The 22,731-nt window shown below is 46.5% G+C and overlaps 1 protein-coding gene across 5 annotated transcripts in view; it reads right to left on the bottom strand.

Moving 5' to 3' along the window:
• The window catches only part of LOC132382943 (interferon regulatory factor 3-like), a 57,091-nt gene that overhangs the window by 19,211 nt on the left and 15,149 nt on the right, over positions 1-22,731 (bottom strand). For 3 of the 5 annotated variants that reach the window (XM_059953546.1, XM_059953545.1, XM_059953544.1), the window contains exons 3-4: positions 15,451-15,622; positions 7,796-10,180 (exon numbers count right to left, since the gene is read on the bottom strand). In XM_059953546.1, coding sequence (XP_059809529.1) covers positions 8,934-10,180; positions 15,451-15,622 — 1,419 coding nt within the window. In that variant the 3' untranslated portion in view covers positions 7,796-8,933. Of the gene's footprint in view, positions 1-7,795; positions 10,181-15,450; positions 15,623-20,857; positions 20,956-22,731 lie in introns of those variants that run through there. The other 2 variants (XM_059953547.1, XM_059953549.1) reach the window with 2 other exon arrangements.

The following is a 22,731-nucleotide window of genomic DNA, read 5'->3' as shown; positions in this document are numbered from 1 at the left end:
ATCGAGTCTGCTCCGCCATTTCATCATGACTGATCCATTTTCCCTCTCAGCCCCAGTCTCCTGCCTTCTCCCTGTATCCCTTCACGCCCTGACTACTCAAGATTCTATCAACCTCTGCCTTAAATATACCCATTGACTTGGTCAGCGCAGCTGCCTATGGCAACAAATTTCACAGATTCACTGTTCTCTGGCTAAAGAAATTGTTCCTCATCTCTGTTCTAAAATGATGTCCCTTCTATTCTGAGTCTCTGTCCCCTGGTCCCAGACTCCCCCCAACAAAGGGAACATCCGCTCCTCATCCACTCCATCAAGACCTTTCACCATTCGATACGTTTCAATTAGGTCACCCTCATTCTTCAGAATTCCTGCAAATTCAGGCCCAGAGCCATCAGACGCTCTTCATATGACAAGCTGTTCAATCCTGGAATCATCTTCATGAACCTCCTCCATATCTTTTCCAGTTTCAACACATCCTTTCTAAGATAAAGAGCCCAATACTCCGTGAGGCTTCGTTAGTTCTTTATAAAGCATCAACACTATATTTTTGCTTTTATATTCAGTCCTAGGTGTTCTTGTACATCAGTCAATGAAAGCAAGCATGCAGGAACAACAGGCAGTGAAGAAAGCTAATGGCATGCTGGCTTTTATAACAAGAGGAATTGAGTATAGGAGTAAAGAGGTCCTTCTGCAGCTGTACAGGGCCCTGCTGAGACCCCACCTGGAGTATTGTGTGCAGTTTTGGTCTCCAAATTTGAGGAAGGACATTCTTGCTATCGAGGGAGTGCAGTGTAGGTTCACAAGGTTAATTCCCGGAATGGCGGGACTGTCATATGTTGAAAGATTGCAGCAACTGGGTTTGTATACACTGGAATTTAGAAGAATGAGAGGGGATCTGATTGAAACATATAAGATTATTAAGGGATTGGACACGCTGGAGGCAGGAAGCATGTTCCCGCTGATGGGTGAGTCCAGAACTAGAGGCCACAGTTTAAGAACAAAGGGTAGGCCATTTAGGACAGATATGCAGAAAAACTTTTTCACCCAGAGAGTGGTGGATATGTGGAATGCTCTGCCCCAGAAGGCAGCGGAGGCCAAGTCTCTGGATGCATTCAAGAGAGAGTTAGATAGAGCTCTTATAGATAGCGGGGTCAAGGGATATGGGGAGAGGGCAGGAACGGGGTACTGATTGTGGATGATCAGCCATGATCACAGTGAATGGCGGTGCTGGCTAGAAGGGCCGAATGGCCTACTCCTGCACCTACTTTCTATTGTCCTCTCAAAATGAATTCAGATTTTTGAATTATCTCTCCACTTAGAAAAGTCAACCCTTCCATTTTTTTCTAGCAAAATGAATGACCAAACACTTCCCAACACTGTATTCCATCTGTCACTTCACTTCAGATTTCTGCCTCCCCCTCCTACTTTCAAATCTCTTACTATCTTTCCTTTCAGTTAGTCCTGACGAAGGGTCTCGGCCCGAAACGTCAACTGTGCTTCTCTCTATAGATGCTGCCTGGCCTGCTGCGTTCCACCAGCATTTTGTGTGTGTGTTGCCACTTCTTTGCCCATTTTCCTAATCTAAGTCCTTCTGTAGACTCTCTACATCTCAAAACCAGCTGCCCCTCCACCTACCTTCGTAACATCAGCAAACTTGGCAATAAAGCTGTCAATTCCATCATCCAAACCATTGACATATAACATAAAAAGAAGCAGTCCTAACACAGACCCCTGTGGAACACCACTAGTTACCGGCAGCCAACAAGAAAAGACTCCATTTGCCTCCTGCCAATCATGCATAACATGCTAGTATACATGTTATCATGCTAGTTAGTATGCATGCTAGTATCTTTCCTGTAATACCATGGGCTCTTACATGTTCACCAGCCTTCTTCCTGATGGGGGTAGGACAAACAGTACAGAATCACAGCAAAATTTGTCCTAAGCTCTCACACCAGTCCTCATTGAGAGGTCAGCTGTGGACAGAGTGAACAGCCACCTTGGGCATTAACATCTGGGGATCTGGGGGGGGGGGGGGCGGGGAGAGGGATCTGTGCTGGGCCCAACACATTGACACAATCACAAAGAACGTAGGCCAGCAGCTCTAAGAAAGTTTGAGGAGATTTGGTATGGCACCAGAGATTTGTGCAGTATCTACACTCATACATTGGACAGCGGCCTAACCGAATGCATCACAACCTTGTATGCAGCCTCCAATGCACAGGATCACAAACGGAAGCAGAGGGTTGCAGATTCAGCCAGTTCCATCATGGTACTACACTCTCCACCATCAAGGACATCTTCGAAAGACAGTGCTTCAAGGCCCTCTGCGCACCCCCCCCCCCCCCCCCCAGGCATGCCCTTTTCTCATTACTACCACAAGGAAAAGGTACGGGAGCCTGAAAACTCACACTCAACAGTTCAGGAACAGCTTCTTCCCCTCTGCATGTTCCATGAAAACTCCCTCGTTATTTCTTTTGCTGCATGTTTTAGTTTTGTAGAATCACAGAACAGGCCGTTCAGCCCATCTAGTCCATGCCAAACCATTTAAGCTGCTTACTCCCATCAACTTGCACCAGGACCATAGCTCTCCATACCCCTCCCATCCATTACCTATCCAAACTTCTCTTAAACTATGAAATTGAGCTCCCATAGAACAACCAATCTAATGTTACTGGTAATAAAACTGATTCTCTCTCAGATTCAATAACCTGTTAGTTTCCCACTTTCCTGTGTTTCTGTCTTATCCCATTTCTGTCCATAAAAGAGAGGGAGAACCTTTATGAGAGGGAGTCATAGATATGAGGGAGATCCTGCCTCATCTCCCTTTCCACCACCTTCTCTCACTCTAGCCCTGTTCTCAACCACCCTCTGTCCCAACACTATCCCTCTCCCTCCATTCCCCTCTCTCCGTCTGTCTCTCAACCCTCTCTCCCCATCTCTTCCACTTCCTTTTCCTCCCTCAACCTCTGCCTCTCCCAATCCCTCTCAACCCTTGTTCCCCTCTCCCCATTTCCCCCTCTGCATTTTGCCTCCTCTCCCTGCCGTTCCTCTCCCACACCCCCTCAACCTGTCACCATCCCCTTCTCCCTCATTGTTCCTGCCTCCCCTGTAATCCCTCTCTCTGTTCCACTCTCCCCTCTTTCCTCTCTCTCCATTTCATTTGCCTTTCACTTCCTCTTATTCTATTTCCTTCTCCCCGTCTCTCCCTCCCTCAGCACTGTACCCTTGCAAGCTCTGATATGCTGTGTATTTCCAAACAGACGTGAAAGCCCCAAACGAACAGATCTCCTCTGCTTAAGTTTCTGGACGTGCACACCATCCGTTCTCAGGGAAAGAGTTTGCTGGGGGTGCCACTGTTTACCATGGTGGTAGTAGAAATGAAGGCAACACTATCATGGACAAAGACACCCTTGGGCAGTGACCGGGACAACCTTCTCTCCACCGCGTCCAGAAGGACCAATGGTACTCCCTTAATCCCTCAGTCATAACCTGAGCCTGCACAATGTTTGGGATTGTACCGCCCCGCACTCTCTATTCTCATCCCTCCCTCCAAACTTACCATCATTCTCAACGTTGCCACAATGATCCATCCCATACCTCAAGATGCTACTTATTACAGCATGAGGTCTTGCAGTTGCTGGAAATCCGGAGCAACACACACTAAATGCTGGAGGAACTAGGGAAGAGTTCTCTTCCAAAAGACAAGGGACTTGCTCGTCTCTTCCTTTTGTGAAGGATGGATCGGCGCTTCAGAAGGTGACTAGGTGAGTGTTTTTAAAAGGATATATAGAAAAGATAGCAGGGTAGTGCGGGGGGGTCGTTTGGTCTGGCTGAGGTGGGATGTCCCATTATCACAGAAGAATTAGAATTCCATTTGAAATCTCGTTTTGTCATTACCAATGACAAAACAGGTGTTCGTAGATTCTGGTCAGGTTTAGACCGGGCAGACTATGTCAGTTTAATGTCTGATGTAATGGAAGGTGAGATTTCAAATGGTATCGATGGATTTAAAACTGATACTGTGGCCAGCTCGGACAGACTAACTCTGACTGAGATCTGTATTTCTTCAAATGTGGATGGGTGGCTTAGTCTGTTTGCAGATGATATAGGGACTGGTGGTGTTGTGGACAGCATACAAGACTGGCAAAGGATATAGCGGGATATGAATCGGTTGCAAATACGGGCAAAGAAAAGGCAGATGGAGTTTAACCTGGTCAAATGTGGAGTGTTGCGCCTTGGTAGATCAAACGTAAAGAGGCAATACACTGACTCTTAACAGTGATGATGAGCAGAGGGTTCTTGGTGTTCCAGTTCATGGTCTCTGAAAGTGACTAGTAGTTAAGAAAGCAAATGACATGCTTGCCTTTATTGGTTGAGGTGCTGAATTTAAAAGTCAGGAAGTTATGTTACAGTGGAACCAAAAGAGGGAGAGGGGGTGAAGTAGATTAATGATTGGTTCTCCTTCCCTTTCTTCCATGGTCTACTGTCCCCTCCCTACCAGATTCTCCCTTCTCCTTTATCCCTTCCATCAACTTCCCAGCTCTTTACTTTACCCCCACCCCTTCTCCTGGTTTCACCTACCACCTAGTACTTCTTCCCCCCCCCTCCCCTCCCCTCTCCTTCTTACTCTGGCTTCTCCCCGTCCTTCCCAGTCCTGAAGAAGGGTCCCGGCACGTAATTTCAACCGTTTACTCTTTTCCATAGACGCTGCCTGACCTGCTGAGCTCCGCCAGTATTTTGTATGTGTTGCTCACACAATGAAATGACTAAGACTTAGGAACTATACGCAAGGGTGAACATGACCAGAGGGAGATACGAAGAGATTCTGTAGATGTTGGTAATCTCGAGCAAAGCGCTGGAGGAACTCAGCAGGTCAGGCAGCATCTGTGGAGGGGAATAAACCGTCACCGATTTGGGCCGGCAGCCCTCTCAGCCCAGAATATCGACCGTTTATTTCCCTCCATCGATGCTGTCTGACCTGCTGAGTTTCTCCAGCATTCTGGGTGTGTTGCCCAGTGGGAGGATTTTGCACAAGGTTGCAGCATTCCCGTACTGTCAGTGCGACTCTCTGGGGGAAAAAAAAAGTTAATCCACGGCTTTCTTATCCCAGCAATTGTTTAATATTTTGGGAATCCCCTCTTGGTGTTGGGTGAGCACAAAATAATCCAGAACCACCCCCCCCCCCCCCCCGAGCATCAAACATTGATACATTGCACTCCCAGGCATCCTTCACTCAAAACAAGCTCGACCTCCTACTAATCAGACTTTTTCAGTATGTGATCTTAAAATATTAAATCAAATATGATTGATGGACGCGTCAAATGATGTTCACGATGTTGCACTACCACCACTCAAGACACTGGATTAACACAGAGCATGGGTTTTAAATACTGCCAAACCAAATACCCCAAGTAGCCACTTTATTAGATACCTGTATATCTGCTCATTAATGCAAACATCTAATCAGCCAATCACGTGGCAGCAACTCAATGCATTAAAGCATACAGACATGGTCAAGAGGTTCAGACTGAACATCAGAATGGAGAAGTATGATCGAGGTGACTTTGAGTATGGAACGATAGTTGGTGCTACCATTCTCAGTTTGAGTATCTCAGAAGTTGCTGTCTTCTAGGATTCTCAAGTACACAGACTCTAGAGTTTACAGAGAATGGTGCAAAAAACAAAAAAAAATCCAGTGAACAGCAGTTCCGTGGGGAAACAAATGCCTTGTTGATAAGAGAGGTCAGAGGAGAATGTCCAGACTGGTTCAAGGTGACAGGAAGGCGAGAGTAATTCAACCACACATTACAACAGAAAAGCATCTTTGAATGCACAACAGGCCATAGCTCAAAACGGATGGGCTACAGCAGCAGAGGTCCAAGAATAAATGCTCAGTACACTTTATTAGGTATAGGAGTTACGTAATACCGTGGCCACCGAGTAAATGAACAAACAGAGAGCTATTTGTTTTTCAGTATTAGATACCTGTGCAGGTTACTTGGAACTAGCACTTGGGTGATAACATTATTTAAGAAAATAATTTCATTTGAAACTATCCACTTCAATCACACCAGCGTCTTTGAGTAAGACCTAGATATGACGAACTCCATACAAGGAGATTGGGCTTGGAGGACTTTGTAGATGTGTGGGTGGAGATATGGGGCTCATTGTTGTTTGTTCTGCCAAGCTTCGTGAGTGTTAGGTGTACTGTGGAGTTATGATATATAGCAAATATTAGTTTCAACAGCAGTCAATCATCAGATCTGAACATTGACTGTAGACTGAGTTTAAGTGCAGCTCAGAACATGTTTTTTTTTTGGAGCTGCAGAATGGGGTCGATTGCAAACCAAGAAACACTCCATTAACTTGAGATGTCTGCATATGCATGAAAGCAGCCCAGAGTCAGTGGCGATTCACATTTCTTTTGGGTGTCTGGGGTGTTGGTGTGAGGATCTATGTGTTTGAAAATTAACACACACAAAATGCTGGAGGAACTCAGCAGGTCAGGGAGCATCTGTGGAAAAGAACAAAAAAGACCTGCTGAGTTCCTCCAGCATTTTGTGTGTGTTGCTTTGGATTCCCACTATCAGCAGATTTTCTTGTACTTGTGTCTAAGAATTATATGTAATTCAAAGGAAGCATTGTAGATGCATTGTAACTATAGAATTGTTCTGCCGTTACCTTTGATTTTTAACACATAAAAAAACGTCATGTAATATTGGGTCAGGGGAAGGGGCCTCTTCTAAGAGTGTCTCCAGTATGATGCCTGCTTGTTTTGCTGAATAAAAGACTACGGTATGGCCAGCTTCAGAGTCTCCCAGTGACTTCATTCACAGTCACAACGGCAGACGTGCTCCGCCGGCACTGGATTGTGTAGCGTCACTTGCTGGCTGCCCCAGCACATCCTTGAATGTGTTGGTTGTTGAATTTCATTGTGTGTTTCACTTAGGTGCAGAGTGACAATAAGTAATTTTGAATCTTGATGTACATGTAGTAAATAAATTTGAATCTGAAGAAGAAAATGAAAATATTGCCTCATTGTTATTTTGTTTGTGGTTTAACTTTGCTATGCTTATATATCATAGTTATCTCTCTCTCTCTCTCTCTCTATATATATATATAAAATTATTCAGTGAATTTTCTAGTAATTACAATATAGTTGCTTCTGTATTTTTCAGAAGCAGGATCACACTTCTTGAATCTGGTAATTTTCATTTTTACTTTATTTACTGAGACTGAGTGTGGAATAGGCCCTTCGAGCCACAATCCCCCAGTTTTACTCCTAACCTAATCACAGTGACCGATTAACCTACTAAACAGTAGGTCTTTGGACTGAGCAAACCAGAGCGGTCACAGGGACAACGCACAAACTCCTCACAGGCAGAGTCGGGAATTGAACCCGGGTCGCCTATACTGTGAAGCGTTGTGTTAACCATTACGCTATCATGCCGCCCGGTTAATTGTTATCGATGGAATTTTGTTTATCTCTGGCACGGTATGAGAAGGTCACAACTACTGGACTGGATTTTATTTTTTTTTAAAAAGCAACCATCCCTGAGGGTATTCTGACAAAAACGTCAGTATCTTTGATCTTTCAGTACAAAGAGCAGGAAGAAAGCAGGGATAAAGTAGTCCATTTAATAACAGAGGTATCATCTCAACATCAATCTTTCCTGGTAATTTTATTCCTCATCCCCCCCCACCCCCGCTCTTCTTCCATTCCCCATTCTGGCTCACCTCCTCACCTGCCTATCACCTCCCCCCTGTGACCCTCCTCCTTCCATTGCTCCTATGGTCCACTCTCCTCTCCTATCAGATTCCTTCTTTTCCAGCCCTTTACCGTTCCTACACCTTCTAGCTCGGTCACCTCCATGCCCCACCTTTTCATTCTGGCATCTTTCCCCTTCCTTCTCAGTCCTGAGGAAGGGTCTCAGGCTGAAATATCGACTGTTTATTTCTCTCCATGGATGCTGCCTGACCTGCTGAGTTCCTCCAGCATTTGTGTGCTTTGCTCTGGATTTCCAACATTTTCAGAATCTCTTGCGTTTACCATCAACTCCTGCCTTGATTTTTTTTTACTTATTGAGATCGGCCCTTCTGGCCCTTTGAGCTGCACCCTCCGGCAAACCCCGATTTAACCCCAGCCTAATCACAGGACAATTTACAATGACCAATTAATCCACCAACTTTGAACTGTGGGAGGAAACCACAGGGAGAACGTACAAACGCCTTACAGGTAGCGGCAGGAATTGAACCAGGGTCGCAGGTAAAGTCTGAGACACAGAAGAGATTCTGCAGATCCTGGAAACCTTGAGGGACCCGGCAGGCCTTTCTAATCGAGCAGGATAACACCTCAATCTGTCAGAGAATTGTCTGTGATTAAATTAGCTTGCTTGGGTTCCTGTAGTCGGTGAGTTTATCAGCTCCATCAATGTCCGTAGGTGAGAGGACAAATCTGAATGTATCTTTCAGTGTTCATGAATATTTCAGCGCTAGGGTATGCTTTGCCTGAGAGAGGATCCTAACACTGGATATGCTGACGACATGATTCCATTCAACCGAGGAATGAGTTGTTTAAGGGGAATGAGCTTTATATAAGCCCCGTCGGTCTTGTTAACAATGATGGAGTGTACAGCTTCACACAGTACCGTCAAACAGCCGATACTCTAGTTGCCCCACTGCGCTGGTCGCTACCATCAGATTTCTGACACACGAACATTTGGACAAAGGGTTTTAATTTGTCAGGTAAAATGGATGCAAAAATTAAAAAAAATACCAACATCTAATAAATTAGTTTGCAGTTACTCTTGTGAATGCCTTGCAGCTAAGATCCAGTCTACCCTGTCACCCTGGTAACCTCATTTGGGGCGCCGGTGCACTTTAACTGAGGCTCCTACAACGTACCGGCAACCAGGGGCGACTACTTTGTCATACTAGCACCCAGGGGAGTGTTCGATTTTGCCTGCAGTCTGGTGTGGCCGTCTTGCTGCCCCAGACCCTGTGGGAGGTTGTTCTGTTGTGCCAACACCCTGGAGTGGCTGCTTTATCTTGGTGTACGTCCGCTGTAGGCGCCCGTGACGACCTCGCGAAGAGCTGGGTTGCAGTGCACTGCCGTCGGGGGCTGCGGCACGGGGCACCTTGACGTGGGACACGGGTGAGGGCTTTGCCCGAGGGGAGAAGCTGACGCCGCGAGGGAGGACGCTGGTCCGGAGAAGCGAAACGCCGCCGGGCCTCTCCCGGGGGCGGGCGGCGAGCTCCCTGCAGATCTGCTGCGCCCCCGACTGCACGGCGTCTGTCAGAGACTTCAGGCCGGCGCCGATCCCGACCACCAGGTCCCGCAGGACGGCCGTCTGCTCCCGGAGCACCGCTGTGTTCTTCCGCGAGGTGGCCCTCTGCTCGCGCAGGGCGGCGATCTGCTCATGCTGGAGGGCCACCCGCTCCCGCGTGGCCTCCCTCTGATCACGGAGGAGGGCGATCTGCTCCCGGACAGCTTCCCGCTGCTCCTTCATGACTGCCACCTGCTCCCGGCTGACAGCCAGCAGCGCCCGGCTGGGGTTGCCCTGGGCCTCCACGGAGGCGCAGAGACTTTGAACAGCCTCTTCCTGTGCCTCCATGGAAGCCAAGACCCGGTCCATCAGCCGCTGCATCGCGGTAGCATCCATGCCGGTCGGTATGGAGCTGCGTATCGCCTCCACGCTGGAGCTGAGGCTGTCCTGGCTCCAGAGGACTTCCTGTGCGAGGTTGGAGACCGACACCTCCATACTCCTGGCCATCTCCTGCATCCTGTCTGAAAGACTAGACAACGAGCCAAGCATTTCACCGTGCATCTGCACCAGCCTTTTCCTGAATGCTTCCCTGTCAAAGTTCTCGCTCACATCCTCCGGGGCAGTGCTGCTATGCGGACTCTCTCTCCGGAGGGCCTGCGCCTCATTTTCCCTTTGCCTCTTGGCTGGCTGCAGCCCACTAGTGCCAGGGATGTCGCGTTGGGAAGTACAGCCCTCCAAGAGCATGTCCTCTGCCTTCAGGGTGGCACTATTTGAAAAGGTGCTCAGAGGCAGGTGCCATGACGTGAGGTGCCCTTCCTCCTCCATATCTTCCTCAGAGACCTCCTCCTCCTCCTCATCCTCTTCCTGCTTTTGTATCTGATCTGAGGATGATGGTGAATTTCCCTCCGGAAAGTCTGCAATGATAAAGAAAAAGAGCATATGGCTACTTATATTGCAGGGTTCCCGGATGGAAAGTAGCCACCAGTCTGCCGCCCGGTGGCGACCCTCTGTCATTGCAGCGAGCAGAGCACAGCATCTCCACAAAGACTCTGAGTGCCCCCAGTGGAAGCCGGAACCCAGAACTCATACAATGCTGTGGCATCAGTGCTAGTTGGCCCGCTGCTGTCTGCAAGGAGTTTCTACGTTCTGCCCAAGACCTCATGGGTTTCCTCTGGCTTCATCCCACGTTCCAAAGACGTGCGGGTTATGATTAGTAAAACTGTGGGCATGGTTAGTTGGCGACACTTGCAGGCAGCCCCCAGCACATCCTTGGACGGTGTTGGTCGTTGACGCAAAATGACGCATTTCACTGTAAATTTTGATGCAGGACCACAAGACACAGGAGCAAAATTAAACCATCCATCCCATCGAGTCTGCTCCGCCACTCCATCATGGCTGATTTATCTTCCCTCACAACCCCATTCTCCTGTCTTCTCCCCATAACCTTTGACACCCTTACTAACCTCGTCAGCCACCACTTTAAGAACACCCAATGACTTGTCTGTAGCCATGAATTCCATAGATTCTCCACCCTCCGGCTAAAGAAATTCCTCCTCATCTCTGTTCTAAAGGGATGTTCTTCTGTTCTGAGAACAAAGTTCAATACTGTGATGTGTACACAGGACAAATAAAGCTAATCTTTATCCCTGCTTTTGATTCATTAAGGGAGATAGGGGTTATGAAGGGCCTTAAGGAATTGCAAATTGGATAGGTTTAGCATTTCCTCTGGGATAGCTTGGGCTTGGGGACTGGCTGTGTAAAGAGAGGATTCTCTGTTCTGTTCTTGCCCAGTCTGAGGGGGAAGGAGAGCCCAAGAGGCTCCCCACCCACAGGCCGGGCCACCAGCGATCACTGGAACCTGTGCCTGGGAGACAAAGGGGAAACACACACAAAATGCTGGAGGAACTCAGCAGGCTAGGCAGCATCTAGGAAAAGAGTAGTCGACGTTTCAGGCCGAGGCCCTCCGGCAGGCCCCCAAAACATTGGCAGCGCTCTTTCCCAAGATGCATTTTGTGTGTGTGCTGCTGGGATGTCCAGCATCTGCAGATTTTCTCCTTTCAGACAAAGGGGGGGTGGGGGGGGGAGGTCTTTCACAGACTGCCGCAACAAAACGGTCCCCTGCTTGATCTACGTAGGTGTAGCTGTAGCTCAGAGAGGGAGCATGTGCCTGCATGATTCTGCCTGCATTGCGTGTGTTAGCTGAAGGTTTGCAAGGGGCTCCAAGCGCCGACGCATTTGAGACGCAGCTCAGAGTGCTGACGTTACCTGCAAGCTTTGCACTCCAGTCTGCAACGCCCCGTTTTCCTTCAGATCGCATTCCCAGTGTCCGTCCACCAGCTGCAACCGAGCTTAAATCTCGAAAGCCTCTAGGTACCATACTCCAGTGCATTCTATCCACCGCCTTGGGTGGGGTTTAATCCACTGGGATGACCAGTAATATCATGGTCACTCCGCGTCCACTCCCCTCCCTCAGCAGACCACAGGCACTGCAGACATGGCCATCTATCAGCTGGAGCCCTGGCACACAATCTCCATGGCTTTAGAACCTGCACTGTACGCCTGACTGGGAAACACTGCCTGAGGGAAACAAAACTGTACCGACATACTCGGATCCCAATCGAAAACTGTGAGCCCGATGGCCTATTATTGATCAAAGCAGTCAGACATTTTAACGTGGCTATGAGGTCTGAAAGAACAGAGTTTATTCCTCTCCATCGATGCTGCCTGACCTGCTGAGTTTCTCCAGGATTTTGTGTGTAGAGATTTTTCTTTGATTCTCTCTCTTCTTCTCAATCATTACTTCTGCCACCCTCACCTCCTTGAAGATCCTTAGTTTCCCCCTCATACGCACCACACTCCTATCAATTCCCTCTCTCTCTCAAACCCACTATCCCTTCTTCCCCTATCCACTGCCACTTCCTCCAAAGCTCCTGCTCCATCCCTTATGTGCTACGAGTCATCCCTCCCCATTCATCCTCTCACCCTGATGACCCACCTTCACGTTCCCCTGGCCTCCGACCCCTTACTAACCTCCCCATCCCACTCCACCCAACCAAGTCTACACACCAAGCCCACCTACCTGAATTCCTCCCGTGCTTTCCCAACCCCTTAACGTTGTTACAGCTGGGGGTGATAATGGACACAAGCTCCCACTACCGATTTAATGCTCCCAATGACGTGTGCCTCAAACAGCCCCTGACAACCAAGTCCAGCTCCTGGCCTTCACATGCAGCTTAGCCCCAGGTGAACCGTTTCTACTGTAAGAAGGGGCAAAGGCGGGTCACCGGCATCTAAAAACCATTTGCTTCGGGCAGTCAGGGCTCATCAGCCGTGGTTGCCAGCTCATCTAGGAGAAGGAAAACTCTGATTTCAAACCTCCCGCTGCCTTGTGGCTACACCCACTCACGGGGAAGGCCCCCAAAGGAAAAATCCGGAGATGGAGTCCCTAAGGCAGTGCTACGTTGAGTTCAACGCTGACTGGAAACTCCTGAGACGCTGCTGTATCAGTCTCTATCATCCTTCTGGCTTCATCGGATGTGGAAAGGGGGAGCTTGCTACATGGGCAACTGCTTGCTTTCCGAATGGTACTGCCCTGGCTTGTGTGTCTGGACAGCTAAGATGCAACACCCATGGTCAACCCTGACTGACAGAGGCCTCACAGCCCCTTCCTCCCTCGACGAGGGGCAGAGTTGGCTCCAGGGCAGAATGATCGTCTCCTGCTGAGGCCTTTCAAGTCCCTCCTCCTCCAACAGGCTGCGCCTCCCTCTCTAGAGGCGGGATTCAACCGGGAACCTTGTGAAGTGATACACTTAAGAACAAACGACAATCCGTGTGGACAACCGGAGACATCTTGCGGTCTATATCCACAGGTCTCTCAAAGTGGTTAAGGTGGTTTCCGTTATTTGGGGGCTGAAAGATGGGAGGTGACACTGCAACTCTGTAAAACTCTGGTTAGACCACTGGTGTTGTGTTCTGTTCTGGTCACCACATTATAGGGAGGCTGTGGAAGCTTTCGAAAGTGTGCAGAGGAGATTTACCAGGATGCTGCCTGGACTAGACAGCGTGTCCTATGAGGTTCGGTTGAGCGATCTAGGTGTTTTCTCTTTGGGAGAAAAGGAGGTGACTTGACAGAGGTGTACAAGATGATACGAGGCACAGATAGTGGACAGCCAGAGACTTTCACAGGAGGGGATAATTTTAAGGTGATCAGAGCAAAGTATGGGAGTTTTTAACACAGAGTGCATGAAGACCAAGGAATGCATTGTCGAGGGTAAATATATTCGGGACACTTAAGATACTCTTAAGATACTCATGGATGAAAGAAAGGTGGACGGCTATGTGGGAGGGAAGAGTTAGATTGATTGTAGAGCAGGTTAAAAGGCGAACACAACATTTAGGCTGAAGGGCCTGTACTGTGCTGTAGTGTTCACTCCATCTCCATCAGTCATTCTACTGGGAAGTCCCTGTCATAAGACCATAAGACACAGGAGCAAATTAGGCCATTGCCATCATAGTTGATCGATTATACCTCTCAATCACATTCCCCTGCCTTCTCCTCACAACCAATCAACCTCCGCTTTAAATGTACCCAAAGACCAGGCCTTCACAGCCATTCATAGCAGTGAATTGTACAGATTCCCCGCCCCCCAGCTAAAGAAATCCCTCCTCATCTCGGTTCCATAGGGGCATCCTTCTATCCTGAGGCCATGTCCTCTGGTTCTAGTCTCACCCAGAACGGGAAGCGTGCTCTCCAGGTCCACTCTACCTAGACCTTTCAACATCCGATAGGTTTCAATAAGATTCACCACGCCACCTCCCCATTCTTCTCCAGTAAGCCCAGGACCAAAGCCGTCAAACACACCTCGTACGTTAACTGTTAACCTCCTCTGGAGCCTCTCCAATGCCAGCGCATCCTTTCTTAGATACGGGGCCCACAACTGCTCATTGTCCTCTTCGGGCTTCTCTCTAGTCATTCATGACAGAATGAGATTTGACCACAAGAACCGTGTGGGATCTCTGCAGTCTGTGAGAGTGGGAGATCTAAAGTCAGACAAAATGCTAAATCAAAGCCCTTTGTGCTCCATCAGACAGATGTCAGAGGTCACACTCCTTACAGATTAATGTGCTACACTCAGTGGCCACTTTATTAGGTGCACCTGCTCGTTAATGCAAATATCTAATCAGCCAATCACATGGCAGCAACTCGACGCATAAGAGCATGCAGACACGGTCAAGAGGTTCAGCTATTGTTCCAACCAAACATCAGAATGGGGAAGAAATGTGATCCAAGTGACTTCATGCAATGGTTGTTGGTGCCAGATGGGGTGGTTTGAGTATTTCAGAAACTGCTGATCTACTGGGGTTTTCACACACACACACAACAGTCTCTAGAGTTTACAGAGAATGGTGCGAAAAACAAATGAAACATCCAATAAGCAGCTCTAAGGGCGAAAATGCCTTGTTAATGAGGGAGATCAGAGGAGAATGGCAAGACAGTGAGGCAACAGTAACTCAAATAACCACACATTACAATGGTGTGCTAAAGAACACCTGATGTCAAAACTTGAAGTGGATGGGCTACAGCAGAAGACCATGAACATACAGTCAGTGGCCACTTGATTTGGTATTGGTGGTACCTAATAAAGTACCCAGAGAGTATGATCACAGTAACCTTTAAGGGAACTGACTGCCCATCTTCCATATGGGTCACCGCCAGGTTAGAGCAGACAGCTTGCATCCCAAACAAGTCAGAAAGGCAGACTGAGTTACCAGGCAGCAGAAGATGCCAGCAAATCCATCCCGCTTGTCACTCAAATGCTCCATCGCACGTACAGATTTTTACATATGTTGGACGCTTGTAAATTGGGGAGGGCCTATTGTGTTGTGAATGTGCAAAAGAAAGTGAATCTTGGGTTGTACGTGGTGACATAAATGCTATTGTTCCTTTTCGCATTTCTGGGCGCATCTGCCGTTTCCGACGCACTTGACTATTTTTAACGAGGCCGAGTTGCTAACTCGACGCTGAGCCCAGCACCGATGGAAAGCGCGCAAGCAAGGAGCCGGCCGGACCCCTCGCCTTGCAGTCCGGTGCGGATGCCACCACACCACCGACCGGCATTGACTTCTACGTGCTTTGATAATAAATTTACTTTGAACTTTGGTATCACAGATCGATGTTACTCACCGGAATTATGGATCTCGTAGATCAAATGAGGGTCAAGGGGGTCACTCCTGTTGTCCTGCACTCTGCGGAAATGCTTCTTTCGTGCTAAAGCACTTCGGAAGTTTCTCTTCCACACGGGAGGATTTGGAACATCGACTCCTGCTCTGTACCGGCCGCTGGCTATTGCCCAAGCCTGCAAAGCATACAAGAACACATTAACGTCTGCCCTGGTGTAATTACACTCTGTGGCTACCTCCTGTACCTAATAAAGTGGGCACAGATTGCATGTTCATGGTCTTCTGCTGCTGTAGCCCATCCACTTCAAGGTTTGACGTGCTGTGCATTCAGAGATGTTCCTCTGCACACTGCTGTTGTAACGGGTGGTTATCTGAGTTACTGTCGCCTTCCTGTCAGCTTGAACCACACTGGCCATTCTCCTCTAACCTCACAGGCCATTAACAAGGCACTCAAGAAACCACTCAAGGGATGGGTTTTGTTTCTCGCACCATTCTCTGTAAACTCTGGAGGCTGGTATGTGTGAAAATCCCAAGAGCTGAGCAGTTTCTGAGATACTCAAACCACACCAACAATTATTTCTTGGTCAAAATCACTTAGATCACATTTATTCCCTACTCTGATGTTTGGTTTGAATTAACAACTGAACCTCTTGACCACGACTGCATGCTTTTATGCATTGAGTTGCTGTCACATGATTGGCTGATTAGATATTTGCATTAATGAGCAGGTGTACCTAATGAAGTTGCCTCTTGTATATACGACTTACGAATTACTGACAATGGTAAAAACCAAGAGGGGGATTCTTACATGACGAAGGAAGCCCTGAACACCGCCACAGATGGGGGATCTTCATTCCTGTCCTAAATGCCAGTGGCGTAACAAGCAGTAACTAAATCGGCTGCGAGCATAATTACCTCAGTCTCACAATCAATTCGATACGGGTCATAATCATTGTGTTTTCTTAAAATGAAGTAATGTTACTTCCCAATATTAAGTCCAACAAAATCATCTTAAAATATTACAAAAAGAGAAAATGTGTATCTAGAATGCAGAGAAACTGCTGGAAATCTGAACAAAAAGCGCATTGATTTAAAATCCCAAACTGTTGGAGGGAGTGTGTTAGCATGTTTATCAGAGAAATCTGAAAAAAAATACTCAACCTGTCAGGCAGCATCTGTAGAGACTAAAGCAAAGTTAATCCTTCAGGACAATGAAATTCCCCTTATTCTACTTCTCTCAAACAGAATGTGTTTATTTATTTACTTAGAGACACAGCATGGAACATACCCTTCCAACCCACTGAGACGCACCACCCAACTACCCACCAATTTAACCCTCGCTGTTGGAATTGGTTGTCTTTATTTGTTTTTAATATTAGTTGAATTAATGCAAGATTAAAATCGTAGCGTTTATTTTGGTATTTTTAACAAACTTGGATACTTTCAGAATAAATGGTTTTGTGTCCCCTTACCAGCTGTAAGGTTTACCAGTTACATTATCGTTTCATTTTTCATTGGCTGTCAGCACATGAAATGCCTGTGCTTTTCGATTGGTCCCTCCTAAACTCAGAAATTTGTGTGATCTCGAGTATAAAAGTGCCAGTTTTTGCAAAAGCCTATCTTTGCTCCTTGGTTTCTCACTTGGTTTCACACGCTCTGTCTTTATTTAAACTTCAAACTAAACTAAATGATCGCAAAGCAGCAAAGTTTCCTCTTATTCTTGGACTTGGGGATCCCACTGCAGCCTAATCACAGGGCAATTTATACTGATCTCCAAATTCACCTACAAGGTGAATTTAGGGAGTTAGGAGATAAACTAAAAAGTAGGAACTGAAGGAAATTTATATTAGGCAAGAAACTGTTGACTGTTGATAGACTGTTGAGTCTGAAGGCTGGTAAGTCCCCGGGACCTGATGGCCTGCATCCCAGGGTACTTAAAGAGGTGGCTCTAGAAATCGTGGACACATTGGTAATCGTTTTCCAATGTTCTATAGGTTCAGGAACAGTTCCTGCTGATTGGAGGATGGCTAATGTTGTCCCACTTTTCAAGAAAGGAGGGAGAGAGAAAACAGGGATTTATAGACCAGTTAGCCTGACGTCAGTGGTGGGAAAGATGCTGGAGTCAATTATAAAAGAGGAAATTACGACACATTTGGATAGCAGTAGAAGGATCAGTCCAAGTCAGCATGGATTTATGAAGGGAAAATCATGCTTGACTAATCTTCTGGAGTTTTTTGAGGATGTAACTATGAAAATGGACAAGGGAGAGCCAGTGGATATAGTGTACCTGGACTTCCAGAAAGCTTTTGATAAAGTCCCACATAGGAGATTAGTGGGCAAAATTAGGGCACATGGTATTGGGGGCAAAGTACTGACATGGATTGAAAATTGGCTGGCTGACAGGAAGCAAAGAGTAGCAATTAACGGGTTCCTTTCGGAATGGCAGGCTGTGTCCAGTGGGGTACCGCAAGGTTCGGTGCTGGGACCGCAGCTGTTTAAAATATACATTAATGATTTAGATGAAGGGATTAAAAGTAACATTAACAAATTTGCTGATGACACAAAGCTGGGTGGCAGTGTGAAATGTCAGGAGGATGTTATGAGAATGCAGGGTGACTTGGACAGGTTGGGTGAGTGGGCAAATGTATGGCAGATGCAGTTTAATGTGGATAAATGTGAGGTTATCCACTTTGGTGGCAAGAACAGGAAGGCAGATTACTATCTAAATGGAGTCAAGTTAGGAAAAGGGGAAGTACAACGAGATCTAGGTGTTCTTGTACATCAGTCAATGAAAGCAAGCATGCAGGAACAACAGGCAGTGAAGAAAGCTAATGGCATGCTGGCCTTTATAACAAGAGGAATTGAGTATAGGAGTAAAGAAGTCCTTTTGCAGCTGTACAGGGCCCTGCTGAGACCCCACCTGGAGTATTGTGTGCAGTTTTGGTCTCCAAATTTGAGGAAGGACATTCTTGCTATTGAGGGAGTGCAGCGTAGGCTCACAAGGTTAATTCCCGGAATGGCAGGACTGTCATATGTTGAAAGATTGGAGCGACTGGGCTTGTATACACTGGAATTTAGAAGAATGAGAGGGGATCTGATTGAAACATATAAGATTATTAAGGGATTGGACACGCTGGAGGCAGGAAGCATGTTCCCGCTGATGGGTGGGTCCAGAACTAGAGGCCACAGTTTAAAAATAAGGGGTAGGCCATTTAGAACAGAGATGTGGAAAAACTTTTTCACCCAGAGTGGTGGATATGTGGAATGCTCTGCCCCAGAAGGCAGTGGAGACCAAGTCTCTGGATGCATTCAAGAGAGAGTTAGATAGAGCTCTTATAGATAGCGGGGTCAAGGGATATGGGGAGAGGGCAGGAACGGGGTACTGATTGTGTATGATCAGCCATGATCACAGAGAATGGCGGTGCTGGCTAGAAGGGCCGAATGGCCTACTCCTGCACCTACTGTCTATTGTCTATTGTAGGACCACAAAGGTAATAATCTCTGGATTACTACCAGGGCCATGTGCTAGTCAGAGTAGAAATAGGAGGATATTTCAGATGAATACGTGGCTTGAAAAATGGTGCAAGGGGGAGGGATTCAAATTTCTGGGGCATTGGAACGAGTTCTGGGGGAGGTGGGACCAGTATAAACAAGACGGTCTGCACCTAGGCTGGACTGGAACCAATGTCCTAGGGGGAGTGTTTGCTACTGCTGTTCAGGAGGCTTTAAACTAATGTGGCAGGGGGATGGGAACAAGTGCAGAGAGACAGAGGGGTGTAAAATGAGGGTAGAAGCAAAAAGTAGTAAGGTGAAAAGTAAAAGTGGCAGGCAGGCAAATCCAGGGCAAAAAGCAAAAAGAGCCACTTTTCAACATAATTGTATAAGGGCTAAGAGTGTTGTAAACAGAAGCCTGAAGGCTTTGTGTGTCAATGCGAGGAGCATTCATAACAAGGTGGATGAATTGAATGTGCAGATAGTTATTAATGAATATGATATAGTTGGGATCACAGAGACATGGCTCCAGGGCGACCAAGGATGGGAGCCCAACATCCAGGGAAATTCAATATTCAGGAGGGATAGACAGGAAAGAAAAGGAGGTGGGGTAGCATTGCTGGTTAGAGAGGAGATTAATGCAACAGAAAAGAAGGACATTAGCCTGGAGGATGTGGAATCGATATGGATAGAGCTGCATAACACTAAGGGGCAGAAAACGCTGGTGGGAGTTGTGTACAGGCCACCTAACAGTAGTAGTGAGGTTGGGGATGGCATTAAACAGGAAATTAGAAATGCGTGCAATAAAGGAACAGTAGTTATAATGGGTGACTTCAATCTACATATAGATTGGGTGAACCAAATTGGTAAGGGTGCTGAGGAAGAAGATTTCTTAGAATGTATGCGGGATGGTTTTCTGAACCAACATGTCGAGGAACCAACTAGAGAGCAGGTCATTCTAGATTGGGTATTGAGCAATGAGGAAGGGTTAGTTAGCAATCTTGTCATGCGAGGCCCCTTGGGTAAGAGTGACCATAATATGGTGGAATTCTTCATTAAGATGGAGAGTGACATAGTTAATTCAGAAACAAAGGTTCTGAACTTAAAGAAGGGTAACTTTGAAGGTATGAGACGTGAATTAGCTAAGCTAGACTGGCAAATGATACTTAAAGGGTTGACGGTGGGTATGCAATGGCAAGAATTTAAAGATCGCATGGATGAACTACAACAATTGTTCATCCCAGTTTGGCAAAAGAATAAACCAGGGAAGGTCGTGCACCCATGGCTGACAAGGGAAATTAGGGATAGTATCAAGTCCAAAGAAGAAACATATAAATTAGCAAAAAAAAAGCGGCACACCTGAGGACTGGGAGAAATTCAGAGACCAGCAGAGGAGGACAAAGGGCTTAATTAGGAAAGGGAAAAAAGATTATGAGAGAAAGCTGGCAGGGAACATAAAAACTGACTGTAAAAGCTTTTATAGATACGTGAAAAGAAAAAGATTGGTCAAGACAAATGTAGGTCCTTTACAGTCAGAAACAGGTGAATTGATCATAGGGAACAAAGACATGACAGACCAATTGAATAACTACTTTGGTTCTGTCTTCACTAAGGAGGACATAAATAATCTTCCGGAAATAGTAAGGGACCAAGGGTTATTGAGAAATATACCTGACATAACCACTCATAACCACTATATACCTGAAACATAACCACTATATATATATGTACACCTGAAATATAATCACTATGTATTAGCTATTTACTATACTATGCAATCACTTCTAGGTACATTACTATACTATGTAATCACTTCTAGGTACCAGGTATTAATATATATTAGTTTCTAGACACATTTTGTTTTGTGTTGTTTTCACTAGATACTTTGTACTCTTTTAACTGCATATTAAGGCACTTACAGAACACCTGTTGTTTTGCAGCACTATTAGCTGAGAACATAATCTTGGCAAAGGCTCAGGTCCCAATGCGAACGGGTGGTACATAACGGTGGCGAACCACGGGCTAGGCAAAAGCAATTAATTAATTCATATATAGATGATATGCAATTAATACTCGGTTGGGTATGGCGATGAACCCGAAATGTAACTGAGATAAGAAATTTCTATAAAGAATGCTGTACACCGGAGCTCGGCGGGCTTTCAGTGACAAATTCATTGATTGCCTCAGCCTTTGTTTGCAAATAAAGGTTTAATTTTCTTGAAGAATTGTCTGTGTCTCCAAGTCATTTCAAGAAACCACGACAGGGTCTAGTGAGATGGAGGAACTGAGGGAAATACATGTTAGTAGGGAAGTGGTGTTAGGTAAATTGAAGGGATTAAAGGCAGATAAATCCCCAGGGCCAGATGGTCTGCATCCCACAGTGCTTAAGAAAGTAGCCCAAGAAACAGTGGATGCATTAGTGATAATTTTTCAAAACTCCTTAGATTCTGGATTAGTTCCTGAGGATTGGAGGGTGGCTAATGTAACCCCACTTTTTAAAAAAGGAGGGAGAGAGAAACCGGGGAATTATAGACCGGTTAGTCTGACATCGGTGGTGGGGAAAATGCTAGAGTCGGTTATCAAAGATGTGATAACAGCACATTTGGAAAGAGGTGAAATCATCGGACAAAGTCAGCATGGATTTGTGAAAGGAAAATCATGTCTGACGAATCTTATAGATTTTTTGAAGATGTAACTAGTAGAGTGGATGGGGGAGAACCAGTGGATGTGGTATATTTAGATTTTCAAAAGGCTTTTGACAAGGTCCCACACCGGAGATTAGTGTGCAAACTTAAAGCACACGGTATTGGGGGTATGGTATTGATGTGGATAGAGAATTGGTTGGCAGGCAGGAAGCAAAGAGTGGGAGTAAACTGAACCTTTTCAGAACGGCAGGCAGTGACTAGTGGGGTACCGCAAGGCTCAGTGCTGGGACCCCAGTTGTTTACAATATATATTCATGATTTAGATGAGGGAATTAAATGCAGCATCTCCAAGTTTGCGGCGGCAGTGTTAGCTGTGAGGAGGATGCTAAGAGGATGCAGGGTGACTTGGATAGGTTAGGTGAGTAGGCAAATTCATGGCAGATGCAATTTAATGTGGATAAATGTGAGGTTATCCACTTTGGTTGCAAGAACAGGAAAACAGATTATTATCTGAACGGTGGCCGATTAGGAAAAGGGGAGATACAACGAGACCTGAGTGTCATTGTACACCAGTCATTGAAGGTGGGCATGCAGGTACAGCAGGCGGTGAAAAAGGCAAATGGTATGTTGGCATTCATAGCAAAAGGATCTGAGTACAGGAGCAGGGAGGTTCTACTGCAGTTGTACGAGGCCTTGGTGAGACCGCACCTAGAGTATTGTGTGCAGTTTTGGTCCCCTAATCTGAGGAAAGACATTCTTACCAGAGAGGGAGTACAGAGAAGGTTCACCAGATTGATTCCTGGGATGGCAGGACTTTCATATGAAGAAAGACTGGATCAATTAGGCTTATACTCACTGGAATTCAGAAGATTGTGGGGGGATCTTATTGAAATGTATAAAATTCTAAAGGGATTGGACAGGCTAGATGCAGGAAGATTGTTCCTGATGTTAGGGAAGTCCAGAACAAGGGGTCACAGTTTAAGGATAAAGGGGAAGCCTTTTAGGACCGAGATGAGGAGAAACTTCTTCACACAGAGAGTGCAGAATCTGTGGAATTCTCTGCCACAGGAAACAGTTGAGGCCGGTTCATTGGCTATATTTAAGAGGAAGTTAGGCCCTTGTGGCTAAAAGGGATCAGGGGTATGGAG

Source organism: Hypanus sabinus, chromosome 29 (assembly GCF_030144855.1).
Source record: "Hypanus sabinus isolate sHypSab1 chromosome 29, sHypSab1.hap1, whole genome shotgun sequence".
Taxonomy (NCBI): Eukaryota; Metazoa; Chordata; class Chondrichthyes; order Myliobatiformes; family Dasyatidae; genus Hypanus; species Hypanus sabinus.
Note: the sequence above shows the minus strand (reverse complement) of the source record. Positions and strands in the feature narration are given on the sequence as shown.